Genomic DNA, 18950 nt, shown 5'->3' with positions numbered 1-18950 from the left:
ATGTGGATGTGTATGTGATGAAAATGGATGTGAATACATATGTGAAGAATGGATGTGGATGTGTATGTGATGAAAATGGATGTGAATGTGTATGTGAAAATGGATGTGAATGTGTATGTGATAAATGGATGTGAATGTGTATGTGAAGAATGGATATGGATGTGTATGTGAAGAATGAATGTGAATGTGTATGTGAAGAATGGATGTGGATGAGTATGTGAAAGAATGGATGTGTACGTATGTGAAGAATGGATGTGGTATGTGATGAAAATGGATGTGAATGTGTATGTAAAAATGGATGTGAATGTGTATGTGAAGAATGGATATGGATGTGTATGTGAAAAATGGATGTGAATGTGTATGTGAAGAATGGATATGGATGTGTATGTGAAAAATGGATGTGAATGTGTATGTGAAAATGGATGTGAATGTGTATGAGAAGAATGGATATGGATGTGTATGAGAAGAATGGATGTGCATGTGTATGTGAAGAATGGATGTGGATGTGTATGTGAAGATGTGAATCGGGATGTGAATGAATGAGATGTGGTCATGTGAATCGGGATGTGAGTGAATGAGATGTGATGTAAATTGGGATAGATGTGATATGTGATGTGAATGAATATGATGTGATGAGATGTGGATATGGGTAGATGCGAGTGGACAAGATCTGATGCGGATAAATGAGGAAAGATGTGATGAGATGGAAAATGATGTGATGAGAATGAGAATACATATGAAATAAATGAGGATTAGTTCGCTATAGAAACTGTATTTATGACCTGTTTTTAAATGACTGTTTTATGTCAAGAATGTTGGGGAAGCATTTTGACCGTCTTGTGAATGAGGTCGTGGAGACCTAACTGATAAAGTTGCAACAGCTAACGGAGAGTCAACGGAGGACGTCTCGCGTTAAGTAAACTGGAAACTATGAAATTGGATCTCGTTGGTTGACTAGCCAGTCTTCAACGGAGAGTCCCGACAATGACACTTGATTGGAAAAGAATGGAACTAGATTTTTTTTTAGTTATGATATTTTGTAATCAATGTATTGGTGTGATATTTGGTTACTCTTCCATGTTTTGAAAGAGGAGTGTGTGCATACGAGGTGTGCGTGCGTGACTGTATTGGAAAGCTAACGTTAAGAATGGCTTTTCAATTATGGGTGTGTGAGTAACTGAATATTCCACCAAGTACAGTGGTTGGGCAGTCGGCTAACCCATGGGATTGGATGGGGTTAGGCTGGAACGGTAGAAGTTTTATAAATTAAATAATAAAAGGGTAATCTCGATAGGAGTTTGTTTAGGATGCGATCAGTAACTTAGAAACCTGGACAATCTGCTTTAAGAGATCAGATCAACGATTGTGCCTCACTTGAGGGGGGGGAGAAGCGTTGGTTTCTATAAATCAAGTATAAAGATTGTTCCTCCTTCAAGTTAGTCATCCGGGTGAAGGATAGCCTAGGCTCTTGACCCCGTTAGATAAAGTTTTGTTAGAAGATTTTCATGGAGGAATCACCTATGCTTTCTCGGCGAGAAACGTTTTTCTCGAGTTCGGTTTTGAAAGAGCCGCCGAACTAGTCCCTTACCCGGACATTCATGGGCGAGGCCCCGAGGGGGGAGCTCTACCCTGCACGTGAGGGGCCGAGGTCTTGACCATCCTCGGTTTGATTTAAATGGTGAGCTCGGTGTACGGTGGATGAGGGACCATACATTCACTCACATCCCATATCATTCATTTACATCCTGATTCACATGACATCACATCTCATCCATTCATTCACATTTATCTGATTCACATCACATCACATCTCATCCATTCATTCACATTTATCTGATTCACATCACATCACATCACATCTATTCACATCACATTCTCATCTATTCACATCACATCACATTACATTACATCTATTCACCTCACATTCTCATCACCTCTATTCACATCACATCCATCCATCCATCCATTCATTCACATCTATCTGATTCACATCACATCTCATCACATCTATTCACATCACATCTATTCACCTCACATTCTCATCACCTCTATTCACATCACATCCATCCATCCATTCATTCACATCTATCTGATTCACATCACATCTCATCACATCTATTCACCTCACATCTCATCACATCTATTCACCTCACATTCTCATCACCTCTATTCACATCACATCCATCCATCCATTCATTCACCTCACATTCTCATCACCTCTATTCACATCACATCCATCCATCCATTCATTCACCTCTATCTGATTCACATCACATCTCATCACATCTATTCACCTCACATTCTCATCACCTCTATTCACATCAAATCCATCCATCCATTCATTCACATCTATTTGATTCACACCACATCTCACCACATCTATTCACCTCACATTCTCATCACCTCTATTCACATCACATCCATTCATTCACATCTATTCACCTCACATTCTCATCACCTCTATTCACATCACATCCATCCATCCATTCATTCACATCTATCTGATTCACACCACATCTCACCACATCTATTCACCTCACATTCTCATCACCTCTATTCACATCACATCCATCCATTCATTCACATCTATCTGATTCACACCACATCTCACCACATCTATTCACCTCACATTCTCATCACCTCTATTCACATCACATCCATCCATTCATTCACATCTATCTGGTTCACATCACATCTCATCACATCTATTCACCTCACATTCTCATCACCTCTATTCACCTCACATTCTCATCACCTCTATTCACATCACATCCATCTATCCATTCGTTCACATCTATCTGGTTCACATCACATCTCATCACATCTATTCACCTCACATTCTCATCACCTCTATTCACATCACATCCATCCATCCATTCGTTCACATCTATCTGATTCACATCACATCTCATCACATCTATTCACCTCACATTCTCATCACCTCTATTCACATCACATCCATCCATCCATCCATTCATTCACATCTATCTGATTCACAGCACATCCCATCACATCTATTCACCTACATTCTCATCACCTCTATTCACATCACATCCGTCCATTCATTCATTCCCATCTATTCATAGAACTTAAGCATAGATTTTAACAAAATTCTAAATTTGATATAAAAATTCTTTATGCATCTAATTATGCATAAAAATCAACTTTAATGAGAATAACACTTTTGAAATAAAAATAATTCCTTTATGCATCTTTCTATGCATAAAATCAAATTTAATGAGAATAACACTTTTGAAATAAAAATAAATCCTTTATGCATCTTTCTATGCATAAAATCAATTTTAATGAGAATAACACTTTTGAAATAAAAATAAATCCTTTATGCATCTTTCTATGCAAAAAATCAAATTTAATGAGAATAACACTTTTGAAATAAATGCAAAAAATCAAATTTAATGAGAATAATACTTTTGAAATAAAAATAAATCCTTTATGCATCTTTCTATGCATAAAATCAATTTTAATGAGAATAACACTTTTGAAATAAAAATAAATCCTTTATGCATCTTTCTATGCATAAAATCAATTTTAATGAGAATAACACTTTTATAATAAAAATTTCCATTATGCATCTTTCTATGCATATAATTTTAATGAAAACAACACTTTTATAATAAAAATTTCCATTATGCATCTTTCTATGCATAGAAATTAAATTCAATGAAAACAATACTTTTATAATAAAAATATCCATTATGCAACTTTCTATGCATAGAAATTAATTTTAATAATTAATATCAATAATATCCATGCATATTCATAAGTGAATATGTACATGGAGTAAATTAGAATATTTCTTTTAGAATGCACAAACGGTGGGAATTACTCTTTTGGAATAACATAAAAATAAACTTTCTTTTCCACAAAATTCTAGAAAATTTTACCATAACCTCCTTTGTATGGCTGACCATTTCTCATTTTTAACATTCTATTTTCAATTTAAATTAACCCCAATCAGATGTAAAGGACTCTAATCCACTCAATTTTCACTTTCCAAGAGAGTAAACAATAAGAAAAGTTTAATTTTCAATTTAAATTAACCCCAATCAGATGTAAAGGACTCTAATCCACTCAATTTTCACTTTCCAAGAGAGTAAACAATAAGAAAAGTTTAATTAATCTTTTTGTCAAACATTCTAGGATAAAGAAAGGCTGAATTGTAAGGAAGAGAAGGGGATGGCCTTTTCATCAAGGCACAACATCAGAATTTACATTAATCATTTAGAAAACAAGAAAAATCAAGAAAACCATAGATTTAAATTTAAAAAGTAAGAAAAATTTAGCTTACATAGAGTTGTAAGCTTACATAGAGTTGTAAGCTTTCCTTTGGCTTGAGGGATTAAGGGATTGAGGGTTCTACTCTTGTTTGATGCAAGAGTGGCCACCAATTACTTTGGAGAGGATTAAGCCAAAAACAATTGAATTATCAAGAACATTCAATGTAATTGGCTCTGAGTATAGGAGTAGAGTAACAGTGCATAAACACCATTAACCTTTTATAAAGGGGAGGCTTCTATTTATAGGAAAAAGTGAGCCTCTAACCAAGAAAACTGATTCTAGAATTTTCCAAATCAATTTGGTCAATTTTTGACCATTTTTAGGTCAGTTTAGCTTACTTTTTGGATCTAGTTGAAACAGGAGAGAGGAGAGATGAAAATATCTCAATATTTTTGAGTTTAAAAACTCCTCTACACATGTGAAATAGGTGCCTCCTTCATGAGAGGAGATCCCCACACTGAGGTGTCAAAAATACATCATTTCATCTAAATATCTCTTCTTTTTTAACTAATAAACCTTGTCCTTAGTCAACTCTTCATCTTATGTGAGCATTTACTCTTTTTTGGGAGATTTTCTTTTATTCTTCAATTTATCTCCTCCCTACATTTGGACTAATCTTATTGGTCCATAGGAATCTTAATTGGAGCATAAATAAATTTTTTTTGAAAATCTGGACCCTTAGGCTAAGGTCCTTTTTACCTATTTTCAATTAATTCCAATTGTAAATTGGAAAGCTCTTTTTGAATTTCTCATTCAGGGGAAACCATTTTAGACACTAGGAGGATTTTTATATCAAAAAATATCTCAATTTTGAATTACCTCCCTCAAGAAATTTTCTCTCGCTAGGCCAAAATAGGGTAAAACAAGATCTTTCTTTTATTTCAGAGAGAGGGGAATAATTATAAGATCACAAGGGGAGGTACACCTGCACACCTTAAAAGATGGAGGAATCTTACAAACCTCCTCCCATGTGTCCTCTTGCTTCCTTCTATCCTTAAGCACCTCTAAATTAATCATCAGGATATCACATTCAAGACTCTTGCTGACCATAACAGACTCAAAGTTGACTATCCTCTGTTTGTGTTGACTTGGCTAGCTGATTCTGACATAAATTATTTAGATAATCATACCTTCTCACTTCTATGTTTGCAGAAACTCCCAAACCCAGCAAATAGTTAAGCCACACTAGGATTCAACTCTCTCGACACTCAACAGATCTTAGCTGACCTTGTGCTGCCCACTGAACCTCTGACTCAGCAGTCGAAATCAGCACTCGCTCACTCAGCAAAATCTCACTTGAATCAAGATCCTCCTCTGACACGTCCTCTGGCTTTCTCCCACCCTCAAGCACCTTTAAAATGATCAAGATATCACATTCAAGGCTCTCTAGTGACCACAACAGGCTCATAGTTGCTAAATATCCTCTATCTATGCAGACTCAACTAGCTAATTCCAACATAACTGATTCAGATGATCAGACGACCTACTCACTCCTATGTTTGTAGACACTCCCAAATCCACCAAACACTCTAGCCACACCAAGATTCACCTCTCTGGATTGGCAAGGGAGGGTGCTACTAGGGTTTGTTGCTACTCAAGCGTGCTTGGGGTGGCAGCACTTTGGTAGTTATAGGGCTCAGGTAACTCTTCCCATCTTGCGGTGTAGTAGAGAACTTTCATGAGGATCATGGCAATGTGGGGGTATCCATCACGTTCATTTCCAAAAAGTCAGAAAAGGCCTTTGATGGTAATGGTCTCTTAGTCCAGCCTTTGCTTCTTGGGGTTAGGAGAGTTGGCAAGGGAGGGTGCTACTAGGGTTTGTTGCTACTTAAGCGTGCTTGGGGTGGCAGCACTTTGGTAGTTGTAGGGCTCGGGCAACTCTTCCCATCTTGCGGTGTAGTAGAGAACTTTCATGAGGATCATGGCTGCTCCGAACGCGCATGCTGTGGAGTTCATGATGGAAATGGTCAGCCCAGATTATTGGTAGACCTTGCTTGAGGCAAGCAAGCAGAAAGAGGTTGCACTTGTTATACATGTCCATCTGTTTTGGAGGTTGGTCAGCATGGTGAGAGCACGGGTTGGGGTGAACAGACCAGGTCGAATAATGTCCTCCCATTTTACTTCATCTTTGTTGACTGGGCCCCTGATAATATCTTTGACCATTCTTATGCTCTGCTCATCTTTTGGTAAGGCTCTGTAGTGCAAGGCAGGTGCAAGGCTTCATGGACAACAAGGGCCAAGGTTAAGTCAACACTTGTAGCATCATGGACTATGCCAGTGTTGAGGTGGGTGTTGTAAGAGAAGATGAATCTAAACCAAGTGCTGAGGTCAGGGCCCCAAGCCTGAAGAGCTACCAACCCATCAAGTCTGAGTTTGTGCAGGTGTCCATAGGAATGTGGTAGGACTCCTTGGTGTAGTAGGTAAGCTTCTGCTCCATCTTCCTGTAAGATTAGATACAACTATGAATCACGTGGCCACTAACTTCTCGGAGTAGCTCCACTCCTAGTGGGGAGAAGTCGGTATAAAAATTTGTGGCCACAATTCATTCCCTTATGAGGAGGATGAGGCTCTCTCTCATGGTACCTAGGGGAGTCATCAAAGCTCCTACGGATGTAAATAGAGAAACCCAAATTTTTCATAATTCTAACCATTAGTTAATTACAGATTTTATACTTGCTTAAAAATTCAGCCCAACAAAGCTAAATAAAAATGATAACTTACATGTAAAAAGATATTATCATTAGTGGTGGATAACAAAACAAACCAAAAATGGCCCCATCAAAACTACGTAGTCTTGCACATAAGAGTCCATCCCATCAAATCTCTTGCATGTGAAACCCAAGTTAAACCAAAATGAGCCCTCATAATGATCTCATAATCAACCCGAGATAGGAGATGTATCAGGATCAGAGATGTTTGGTATGTGGATTCTGGCACCTCATATTCCAAGATCTTGGACCTTGGTGGCCTTCCTCTTCTTGGTGGGTGTGAGGAGCACAATATTTGAAGAGGTTTTAGATGCCATGTGGTAGCAGCAGTAGTGTGGAGGATTCAGAGGGCTAGAAGGTAGGGAGGATTCATGATAAATTGGCAAGAGTTTGGCTAGCTAGAGAGGGAATACTAGAAAATGAGAGAGGGCCCCTTTGTTTTTATAGTATTTACCTAGAAACACACGTACATAGGTGGGTACGTACATTCATAGACCATTCTTGGAAACATGCATATGCTGAATGGTGTACGTGCATTCTCATCTTTGAACATGCGTGCTAAGATGTGAACGTGCAAGTGCATGTGCAAAACCGAGGAAAAGTGTGTGCATAATGAGTATGTGCATGCACGAAAACGTGCATGCGCAAATGAGTATGTGCATGTGCCCAATGAGAACGTGCATACGCAGATGAGTATCAGCGTATACGAATAAGAGCGTGGAAACATGCATACATAGATGAGAACGTGCGTAGATGAGTATGTGCATGCATAAATGAGAAGGAATATCTTATCCAAGGTATGTTTGGAGATGGTCATGGGGCTCCATGAATTGGTCAATATTTGCCTTACCCTTTGCTAGGTTACACCTGGGTTTCCGTGTTATTGGTAGCCTTGGGTTGGCATTGCCATCTCTCCTTATGTAGTTGTCCCCTCCCACGATGCCAACATTCAGTCGGGGGGTTAACATACTAATAAATTTTTTTGAGCTAATATGCACCCAAAACGTTTTTTTGTGATTAATTAATTAGTTGGTGTGTACAAACCTTGGGTTCAACGCACCAAAATTTTGTTATGTTTGTTAAGGTTTTTTGTAAGGTCAAAAATGGAAATGGTGTTGGGTCCACATGCTTTCTATTTTTGCTTTCTTTCTATCTATGTTAGCCTCCATTACTTTATATTTTTAAAGGTTGATGTCCTCCATAATGTTTCTTTTTTTTTTGGGCTCATGATGTCCTCCATAATCTTTCTTTTTTGGGCTCACGATTTTCTTTAAAAAGGCAAAAGGGCTCATTCTTTTTCACTTCAAGGGGAGAGGTAGGGAGAGAGGGATACCTTAAGGTATAGGGTATGTATTAATTAAAGCTTTGGCAATAGAAAATGTAAATTTTGTCACCATAGACTTTAAAAGGTTTGCAACCTTATAAAGAGGTTTGAGTGAATATGCACCACCTAAAAAGAATTAATTAATGTTATCAAGCTGACGTATACATGAGTGAGAGAGAGAGAGAGGGTTTTGCAAATTGACTTGCGATGGATCCGCTGGTGGGCTTGATCAGCACCCTCTTGCTCCTCTTCCTCGTTCCCTTGCTTCTCTTCAGTCGCCGCCGCCACCGCCATGCCGCCCAACAAGACACACGCGAGGTTAGCCCGAATCTTTCTTCTTGCTTATGCTTAAAACATTTTCCAATTCATTAATCATACGCTGCACTGCCAATTTGTATCAAATCGTCAAATTTCCCCCCGTTCCCTCCCCAACCCCCATCCGGCGCCGCGGAACACCATCCTCTCCTGCAAAAATTGTTCATATCTTTGCCGCCAATTCGCATCTTATTCCATGCTCTTGTGCCTACCCTTTTGAAAATATCTTGTTTGGCTCAGTTCTCTGGTTTTTGGTTTTAACCTATTTGCATAAGTATACATGCAAGTGTGTGCTTTGAAAATCTTTTATGTAATTTTAATATCATAAAATATCAATGACCTAAGCCCTTCTATGAGTGCATAATCTGGTTAATGCCTTTTTGTCACAAGTTTATGAGGGAAGGGGAATGTTGCGACCTCAGACCTTAACTTTCAAACCAACCAGACAACACTTGCTAGAGAGATTAACTTAAGAACCCAGAGATCAGCAGCCACACGGTATCACCTATCCAACCATAGCTGTGGTAGCTCAGGACCTGTGGCCTTCACATCTCTAAACCATCTTTCACTTAGGCAAACCACCTTACATGTTCCATACCATGCACGATAGCCACCACCAACAGAGTTCGGCAATCCACAACCCAATTTATGGGCTAGATTTTTAGTCCCAGATCGCATACAAGATGCATGCCACCGGTGTATACATTAGTTCAACTCTCCATGTATTCAAGGGGCGTTATGGGCAAATTAGTTCACTTATTTAGACCCTTGGCCATATCGATAGCACAGAAATATTAATCCTCTTCATAGGTTGATTGCTAACTCTTTGTTACTCCCAGCAGTGATGTGACAGGGAAAGGACAGGCAGCATGGAAGTAAAAACTGGCATTATGGCAGGGGAGGAATAGCCTGTAGTTTTTCATCATTTGTTTTCCAAGTGCGAAACTTTAGAATCAATGTTCTAACTCATCAGTATCTGTGATGTGTATTGGCCAGCGCATGACTTCTTATTCAATTTGATGGATTAGTTCATGTATTTTAACATGATATATATGTTTGATAATGTGTGAATCTTGGCCATTTGTATGTTCAAATTTGAGCAAGAATCACAACTATCAACTCAGTTTGATGCCTCTAGAGGAGCGCTAAGCTGAGTCACATCCACTCCTATAGCTTCAAATATATTTTAACCTTTGCAATTTGAATAGGTTGGTGTAAGGCCTGTTTTTTAAAGTGCAAGTGAATAACAGAAATGAAGCAGCAACAGAAGGCTTGTAGTAATTCACTAGCTCATACAGATACCTTAACTACTGCAAACTATATTACTTTTAAATGGCGTTTGTACAAGCCTGCCATAAACTATGGCTGAAGGTGGAGATTGAAAATAAAGAACTTGCATAGGTCTCTGTAAACCTCTGTTAACAAATGAATGCTGGCTGCTGCAACTGAAGGGGAACCGATCTTGCTACGGTTTTGCTGATGTTCTGGGGCCTGAAGGAATGGCTGGACAGCAAGGGCTGAAATCAACAACGGAGCTGTTGAAGAAAAGAAGCAGGGGAGGCTTTCAATAAGTGGGCATTCTGCAAGTTGGCTGCATATGCACTGGTCGGGCTGCTAATGACATACTTTTTGCTTATGCTAAGGTTTAACACTGCTGCTTTGAACAGTCCCCATTCACATTGACGGGAACATGAAAAACAAGCTAGAAACTATCATTGAACAAGAAATCGAGATGTCAGTTGTGATGGTATGTTTTGTAACATGCAGAAGCTTCGGGGTTGAATCGGTAACTTTAATGCTCAGAATTCAGCAATCTTTCATGATGAAAATAACGCACAAAACTGAAGTAGATGTGCAGAAGAGAGAGAGAGAGAGAGAGAGAGAGAGAGAGAGAGAGAGTAGGAGAGGACACAATATTGGGTCCCAAATACCCTATGTAGTGCCCCCACCACGAATGGTGTATTTGCTTTATTAGAATGATGCAAATCAGAAAATAAAGACTGAACTTTGACCTGTTTTGGCTGAGGTAAAACCCCTGCCCTTGACCTTCAGCTTTCACCCTTTGTGTTAGCTTCTCCCTTGGCTGTCTGGGCCCTTGAGATGCTTCAGCACTTTGTGATTGATGAGATGGAATGAATGAAATCATGGCTGACCTTTTACACCCTCTCAGGTACCCAGTTGGCCCAGCAGCATGAAGTTTGGTGGCAGCATTAAATGCTCACGACTTGTGAAAAATAGCAATAAAATGTTTTAAATGCCTTCATACTATGCAAGTGGGCTGGCCACTCTACGCATAGGCTATTGGCTGCTGGGCAGCCTTTGTGGGCTCCCGGCTGTCCCACACCTGGCCGACAGCCCTTGTAGGGCCTGGGGCCAGTCGGCTGGCTGCCTACTGGCCATAGGGCTGGCCGACAGTCCCTTCCAGTCCAACACATGGCTGGTAGGCATAGCCGGGGCCCTCGTGGCCCCTTGGGGGTGGTTCTACACCTCCCCCATGCCCACACTAATGGTCTTGGGGTAGCCCTATGGGATGGCCCCATCTCTACATGCAAAACCTACATGCCTACATAGAGGTATGGCATCCAGTAGCATACCAGATACACATAACAACTAACATCATCCGAGAGGGAGACTCACAGTGCAGATTGGCACTGCTTCATGTGCAGGACAATGCACACTTGACCTTGGACGCATACAGTGGAACCCTGGCTGACTCGTCCCGAACTAGGCTCACATGGGACCAGTTTCCACTCCAGGTCCTGCACCTTCTTGTTCAGATATGTCCACGTGGCATCCGAGTGTGGAATGCACGTGACATCCCCTTTTGCTTAACTTGACGGAAGCTGCATAGCCTCCAAATAGTCCGTCAATAAAGCCGGATAGCCGTCGAAGAACTCTTTGTCAGGCCATACCGCTTCATGGGTCCCTCGGTCCTGAAACTTTGTGAGGAACTGTCTTTGTCTTTGACCTGAGCCATGCTTGAAGCGGTGCAAAAGGATTTGTTCTGGAACCATCACTTCAGCTTCATCAATGATATCTGGTTCTGCTTCGTCTTTCACTTCTGAAGGGATTGGACCTGTGTCACCAATTGGCCGACCATTTGGTCCATCTCCAGTTTTTGCGTCTCGTTCACTTGAGGCCAGGCCGGTGTCTCGTGTGAAGAGGCCAGTATTTTGCTGACATGGACGGGAGCCAGACTGGTGCCACCCGTGTGTTAGCAGGATGGTGTCGTATGGACGGGAGCCAGACCAGTGCCACCCGTGTATGACCTGGACTGTGTTCGACCCATGGGATTGTCACACCATGGAAGAGCCAGTATTCGTGCCGTGTTTTGCCTATGGGACTGTCACACCATAGGGAGACTCGTGCCTGGAACTGTGTCTTACCTATGGGACTGTGACTCCATAGGAAAACCAGGTTTTTATGTTTTTATGTCGTGCCAGTTTTGTGCCGACAGATATTTTGTACTTGTTCCATGAACGGGAGATATGTCCATGTTACTATTTGCACATGCATACATATTTTGCATGTTTGAAACTGTTTTCGCATGACATGTATTTGTGTGTTTGCCTGCTTGACGTGTTACTTACTGAGCGGGGACACCTGTCGTGAAGTCTGCTCTGTATTCTGACGAGTTTTGGTGCATGTGAACAGGTGGTAAGTATGTTGCACACGTTGTTTTTATTATTTTATTTCTAACCTCTTATTTTATAAGGTTAGGTGTTCACATTTATTTAAAAGTGGGCACCCCCTTTGGGCACCCACTTAGGGGCCAAGGTGGGGAGCCCCACTTTTAAGTGAGTGTGGGGGTGGGCATGGTCACCTACCCACACTAGTCCCCCCACATGCATGCGTGGAATTCACTAGAGAAGACTCCACTTTAATTTTATTAAATCGCTTCCATCCTTCAAACGTGGACACACCACCCGACGGATCATTTCAACCTTGCGCTCGTTCTCTAACCGGCGACCATTCCTTTGCGCATGTTTTCTTCTCCATCAGTGCTGGCGACTCCACAGGCTAGAGTGGCTGCGCATGCCTTTTCACTGGCGATTGCTGCGCATGTGCTACTATAGGCGGCTGTACCTCCAGAGACTGTAGGCGACCCTTAGCCAATAGCTGCCACCTGCGCTTCAGTCCTGCTACAGCCGGCTGTTTGGCCATATTCTCTTCCGGTCATAGCCAGGCGACTGTATACTGCAGCCAGGCCATTACAGCAGCACAGAGGCGACTGTTTCTACTCAGCGTGCTGCCTCTGCTCCTACAGGCGACAGAATAACCGCTGGCTGCGCTGCTTGTTCCTTTTTGCAGGCCATCGTGGGTCACCTCTCCAGCTAGCATCGCATCTTTTCTTCAGCAGACTGCACCCGTTTGCCCACAGCATAGTAGGCGGCTGCACACAAGTGGCTGTGCACAGCAGCCAGTCAGCAAGTCATTACTTCTTCTCCAGGCGACTGTACTCTACATGTTGCACTTCCTTTTCAAAGGCGGCGTCTTCCGTCTTCAAGTGGCTACAACTGGTGTTTTTTCTCTCATGTAACTGTACACATGAGTATTGGACTTCCTCAGCCATCCACAAGTAAGTGAATTTCAGATTTTAGTAAAGTATTTTGTATTTAAATCTGATAAGGGGTTCCCGACTCCCTCTACGGCCACACCCGTTCGGTGCCGGGTTGTCCAAGCTCTATTGGAGAACCTCGGTCCAAAGGTGCTGAGATCGGGAGAGCCAGGCGTTAGTACGAGAGCGCCTGTTTGTGCGTGGTCTCGGAACACCAGTGAGGCGCTCTCCGCGGAGTCCAGTGAAAGCACAGGACCGTAGAGATTGGACCACACTAGTGGTCGTTCTGCTTCAAGCTTCTACATCGAAATTCGACTTCGAGCCTATTTGTTTGGTACTGTTTTCATATGTACATGGACATTATCTGGTTCTTGGAACCCATGGAGCATTGTATTTATTAAATACTCCCAATAAATATATCATATATTGAGGGGGATCGGCCCGTTCCGGCCCCAGTGCTGGTGTCCATCTTTCCATTTCATTTCATTTAAATTTCAAGTTGTATTAAGTTGTCCATTTCAAATTTGTGGTTTTAAAGTTGTGCTATTAAGCGTGTGGGTGTCCAACGGAGTCTTTCCCACTCGACGGGATCGGTTTCAACCTGCATACGGTTTTAGCCAACTGACACGGAACACATCATGTATAGTCCAGCTCGGAGGCAGCTTCAACTTCATTGAAACCTCGTTAATCTTTCTCTGGATGGGAAAAGGTCCGAAGCTCTTGAATGATAGCTTTGGGCATCGCTTGCCCACCTGTTTCAATCTTTACTTCATGATCTAAAGATAAACCCAATCTCCTTTTGAGAACTTCATATCCCTTCAGTCTTTGTTGGCCTGTCAAGTGTAGGCCTCTTGTGCTTTAGCCAACCTGTCTTTCACTGACTCCAAAATCTCCTGGTAAGACTCCGGCATTTTATTCGCTTCAAATACTGAAGACGAGATTCTCGTCAATAGCAACTGGAATGGTCTTCTAAACACTGCTTCGTATGGAGTTTGGCCAATTGGTTGTAGATTTATGTCTGGTCATCAGTTTGTGGGTGAAATGTACTGGAAAAATTCAATTTAGTACCAAAGTTATCAAACAATGTCCTTAAAAAATGATTGGTAAACTTGGCATCTCGGTTTGACACTATGGTTCTAGGGATCCCACCAATCGGGTACCGATGTTGAATAAACAAATGGGCAACATTCTCGGCGGTTACATTGGCCCTGCAAGGAATAAGCATAACAAATTTGCTAAATCTATCAACAATAGTCAAGCATTGAGTATTATGATGCTTATCTAGACTGGGAGGTAGATTCGTGACAAAATCCATGGATATATCTTGGAAAGGTTCTTCAGGAATCGAAGAAGATAGGGTTGTTATAGCCTTTACCCCATGAGGAGCTTTCACTTTCTGACAAATGTCACATTGTTGCACATGTGTAAACACATTTCGCCTCATTCTTGGCCAATAATAATGCCTTTCTAACTTCTCCAGAGTCGAATTCATGCTCCGATGACCACCAGCGATGGCGTCATGGGCATCATGGAGAAGAGCTGCCCTGAACGACTTCATGACACAAAGTCGGCCGAAAAGCCAACCTTCGCGTATCAAAAAGTGGCATGGTCCTGTGGTCTCCAATTCCTGTTCCCACTGTGTGCCGAATTCCTTGGAATCTGAGTACGTGTGCTTCATGTCATCTAGTCCTGTACTAGCGAGGTCGAGTCTAGTGGGCTGAATCAAAGTCACTTATCCCTTCCTGCTCTCAAAGCATCGGCTACTGGGTTGGCCTTTCCTGGAAGGTACTCGATCATACCACCAAATTGCTAGAAGATCTGGCTCTAACGGTGCTGTCGGTCACTCCATTGTGTACTCGGCATTGTTTGAAGCCAACGTAATGCCTGATGGTCAGTGCGAACCTCAAATTCACGGCCATAAAGGAAATGTTTCCAATGTTTCCAACGTTTCAAGGCCTGAATGACTGCGAGGAGTTCTCGATCGTAGACCGAGTAATTCTTTTCTATAGGCAGTAACTTACACATGTAAGCTACTGGACTCCTAAAATTTAAGAGAGTTGCTATTTTTGGCCTGACTTCGATGGAAATTCTGTTCACGTCATTACATCTGGAATTGAGCAGATACCAAGAGTTGGCAAAGTGCCTATGACAGAATGTCTACCAGTTGGGATATTTTTAGAGAGAAAGTTTATGGAAGGATCCATCTCTTAGATTGCGACATGTGGCAAGAAAGTGGACCACCAAAGTGAGACAAGTGGCTTGACACTTGTTAGAAAGTGGATCAAAGTGAGACAAGTGGCCTCGCACTTGTCACTTCAGCTATTGTGTGGCTCTCCACTTGTCATTGTAGCCTTCTCTTGCCATTTTAGCTCATGGGAGGCCCAAATCTATAAAGTGGAGCCCTCTCTCTTCATTAATAGAGGCTCTCTTGCTGCACACTAGCCTCTACCACCGTTACAGGCTGCCCTAATGATGGCTACTCTCTTTCTCTCTCTCTTGAAGGCTGCCCATGAAGAATACGGGCTGTTGGGGACTGTTTTGGAGGCTTCCATCGTGAAGAAATACTGAAGGCAAGGGTATTTAATCATTTATTATGATTTCTAGTCATTGTACTTGTTGTACCAGCCTTTGTACCTGTTGTACCAGCCATTGTATTGGATGTACCAGCTTCTGTACTTGCTATACTAGCCATTGTACCTGCTGTACTAGTCACTGTACATGCTGCGCCAGCATTTGTACTTGCTATACCTGCTGTACCAACCATCGTACCTGCAGTACCAGCCATCGTACCGGCAGTACCAGCCATTGTACCTGCTGTATCGGCTGAATGGAGTTGTACTTGCTGTACCAGCTCTATTGCATGAAGACCCGTGGTTTTTGGGGAAGAATCAGTACCCACACGGAGGTATATGGATTATATTGTTGGCTCGGCATTTCTACAGCCTATGTTCCGGCTTGGTTGCCTCGTGTTGGGCTGTGTTATGGCATTTGTATATGGATAATCCGGCATCTCCCGTGGGGAGAGTAAGGCCCTCAAAGCTTGTACATGAAATTATTCTCCTTGGGTAATAAAATACTTCAAGGGGGGGGTTGGCCCATTCCGGCCTCTATGCGGTGTCACCATTTTCAGCATTTGTGGATGTTTTGTCCAGCTTTTATGTTTAAATGTTTAAATGTTTTAATATGCATTGATGGTATCAACAAGTGTGTCAAAGGCCCTAGTCCCCTGGGCACCGCCGCGAGATACAGCACTTTACTGTCCTTCTTTCTGTACCGGCTGCTGGTGTTGAAACAGGCTGCCTACAAACAGGTGAAACCCTTCCCTGCTGCTACTGAACTGGACGTTTTCATCTGTAGTGTTCCTCTGCGTTTTATCACGAGTTGCTGCTGCTGGTCCATGGTGCATATATCTGCATTTTTCACCACAGCTTACTTCAGCGTTTTTACATCAGCAACCATGAGGACACAAGTGCTTACATTAGCGCTCACATCTCAGCCCTACATCAGGGATACATTAGCGCTTACTTCTTAGCCCTACATTAGGCATATATCGGCACTTACATCAGGCTTACTTCGGGATTGTCATCTGCGTTTTTTGGGACAGATTTTTTTTCATCGATCCCTATCACATCATATCATTCCCACATCAAATCACATCCAATTGCATCATCCACACGTCATCCACATCAAATCACATCCAATTGCATCATCCACACATCAATCCACATCATCCATACATCCATCCACACCAACCCACACCAATCCACATCATCCATACATCAATCCACACATCATATCATTCCCACATCAAATCACATCCAATCGCATCATCCACACATCAATCCACATCATCCATACATCCATCCACACCAATCCACATCATCCATACATCCATCCACATCAATCCACCTTCTCTGCTCGTTCGGAGTCTCACATAGAGCTCCCGTAGTGGACTTCATCTTTTATATACATATCACCATTGCATGCGGTGTAATTTGCTCTGATCTTTCATATATTTGATCCTTTGGTCTCTTTTGCCCTCACATGGTATTAGAGCTATCGTGAGCAAAAGGATTGAAGACCTCGAGAGTACATAGCATGGATCGTCTACCCTCGATTCTGGAGAACCAGCCTTTCATACCAGATATTGACTCTCCTTATTCTGATATAGATCACACGGAGGATGGGACTCCTCATTCATTGGAGAGCCCTGTTCGAGGTCTTTCATTGGGAGATGACCAGCCATAGCCACCAACAGAGAAACTGACAGACTTCAGCCCTCTTCTCATATCCACAACTTCATCGTCTCTCCTTTTCTTCTTTCTCCCAGTTGCATACACGATTCCCCTCATAACTACATTTCACGTTCTCTCTTTCAAAAGATGCCCGTTTAATGCCACCAGCCACTTCCCATAAATAAGCCATGAGTTGTACAACCGTTATGACCAAAAAAGGATAACACCCAAACGACTATGACAAAAAGGTAACAAGCAAATGACGCCCTCAACAGCGAACTATCTTCCTAGCCTCTGGATCCCATAGTCTGAAACCCATCTCACCAGGTTCTCCATAGCCTAGAAATATACATTTCTTTGACTTTGGTGCCAGCTTATCTCTAAACTCTTTAGGAATGTGGCAAAAGGCTTTGCCGCCAAAGACTCTAAGATGCTTGTAAGAGGGTGGCTTCCCAGACCATACCTCTTTGGCAACCCTCGACTCTAACTTCTTGTTAGGTGACCTGTTAATTAGATGAACCACTGTGGCTAATGCTTTTGCCCAAAACCCATTAGGCAAACCAGCATTTGACAACATGCTTCTGATATTTTCCTGTATGGTTCTATCCATCCCCTCTGAGACACCATTTTGGGGTGGATTGTATGGAGCGGTGAACTCCCTCTTAATCCCCTTTGCATCATCAGCCGTTACTTCCAGAGGAGGGTACATGCCCACAGCCAGTGTGCCAGTATTGGACCCAGGTATTCAGCCTCAATTAGAGAGCTCTACTTCTCATTCTAGTCGACAAACTGGACTTCGGTATGGGACTTTTTCTCAGGTCGCTCGGAGATCCATCATCATCCCTGTCGGTGACCGTGTCAGGTTCGTATGTGCCTTTTAGTACGTATGTTCCTAACTCTACCTGGGTATCTTCTTCTGTAGCACAGGTTCAACAAACGGTACCATCAACTACCCTCAATCCCTGGCATTTTGTGAACCCACCAAACAGAGGAGGGTCTAGGAGTATAATTCACTCTCCGACTTCTGGTGTTCAAGGAGGTAACATTGTTTTCTCCTCTGGTTCACTTTTTGTTCCTACTTCTAATGTGTTATGGAAAACTGCTCAAATTCAAACACAAAACCCTCCTTCCCAACCCATATCTCTTCCTACTTGTGTTGGCATGCAGTCGTCACTGCCTGCACCTCCTTTGGGTCTTGAGTATGGGTTCTACCCATCCTAGTTATCTTTCAGCATTATGCTCTCTGGCACTGCGGTACCACCTAGCATTCCGGGGTATCAGGTGGTTTACCGACCCATCTCTGGCACTAGTGTTTTTCCCAATTATGTGCCCTCTCCAGGGTTTCTGACCATCAAAGTTGCTGAATATCGGCACCTTAACGCCGAGTATGCCACTACTGGTTCTGCCAAGTCCCAGGAAGATTAGGTTATCACTTTACTAAACAAGTTGCTGCCTAGCTTCTTTACTTTTGTCACACAAACCATTAGTTTAGAACCTATGCCTAACCTATA

At 42.2% G+C, this 18950-nt stretch overlaps 1 protein-coding gene across 1 annotated transcript in view; it reads left to right on the top strand.

Annotated features, from left to right (window-relative positions):
* The first annotated feature begins 8465 nt into the window (after window positions 1-8465).
* Window positions 8466-18950, top strand: part of LOC147605318 (DDRGK domain protein) — a 47455-nt gene continuing 36970 nt past the window's right edge. Inside the window, exon 1 of the mRNA XM_086793855.1 lies at window positions 8466-8649. Within this exon, the coding sequence (XP_086649981.1) occupies window positions 8539-8649 (111 nt within the window). The 5' untranslated portion in view covers window positions 8466-8538. The remainder of the gene's footprint in view (window positions 8650-18950) is intronic.

This window comes from Cibotium barometz, chromosome 60 (assembly GCF_041138505.1).
Source record: "Cibotium barometz isolate CiBa-2024 chromosome 60, ASM4113850v1, whole genome shotgun sequence".
NCBI classification, from domain to species: domain Eukaryota; kingdom Viridiplantae; phylum Streptophyta; class Polypodiopsida; order Cyatheales; family Cibotiaceae; genus Cibotium; species Cibotium barometz.
The sequence above is the reverse complement of the archived record's forward strand: the minus strand, read 5'-3'. Positions and strand labels throughout refer to the sequence as shown.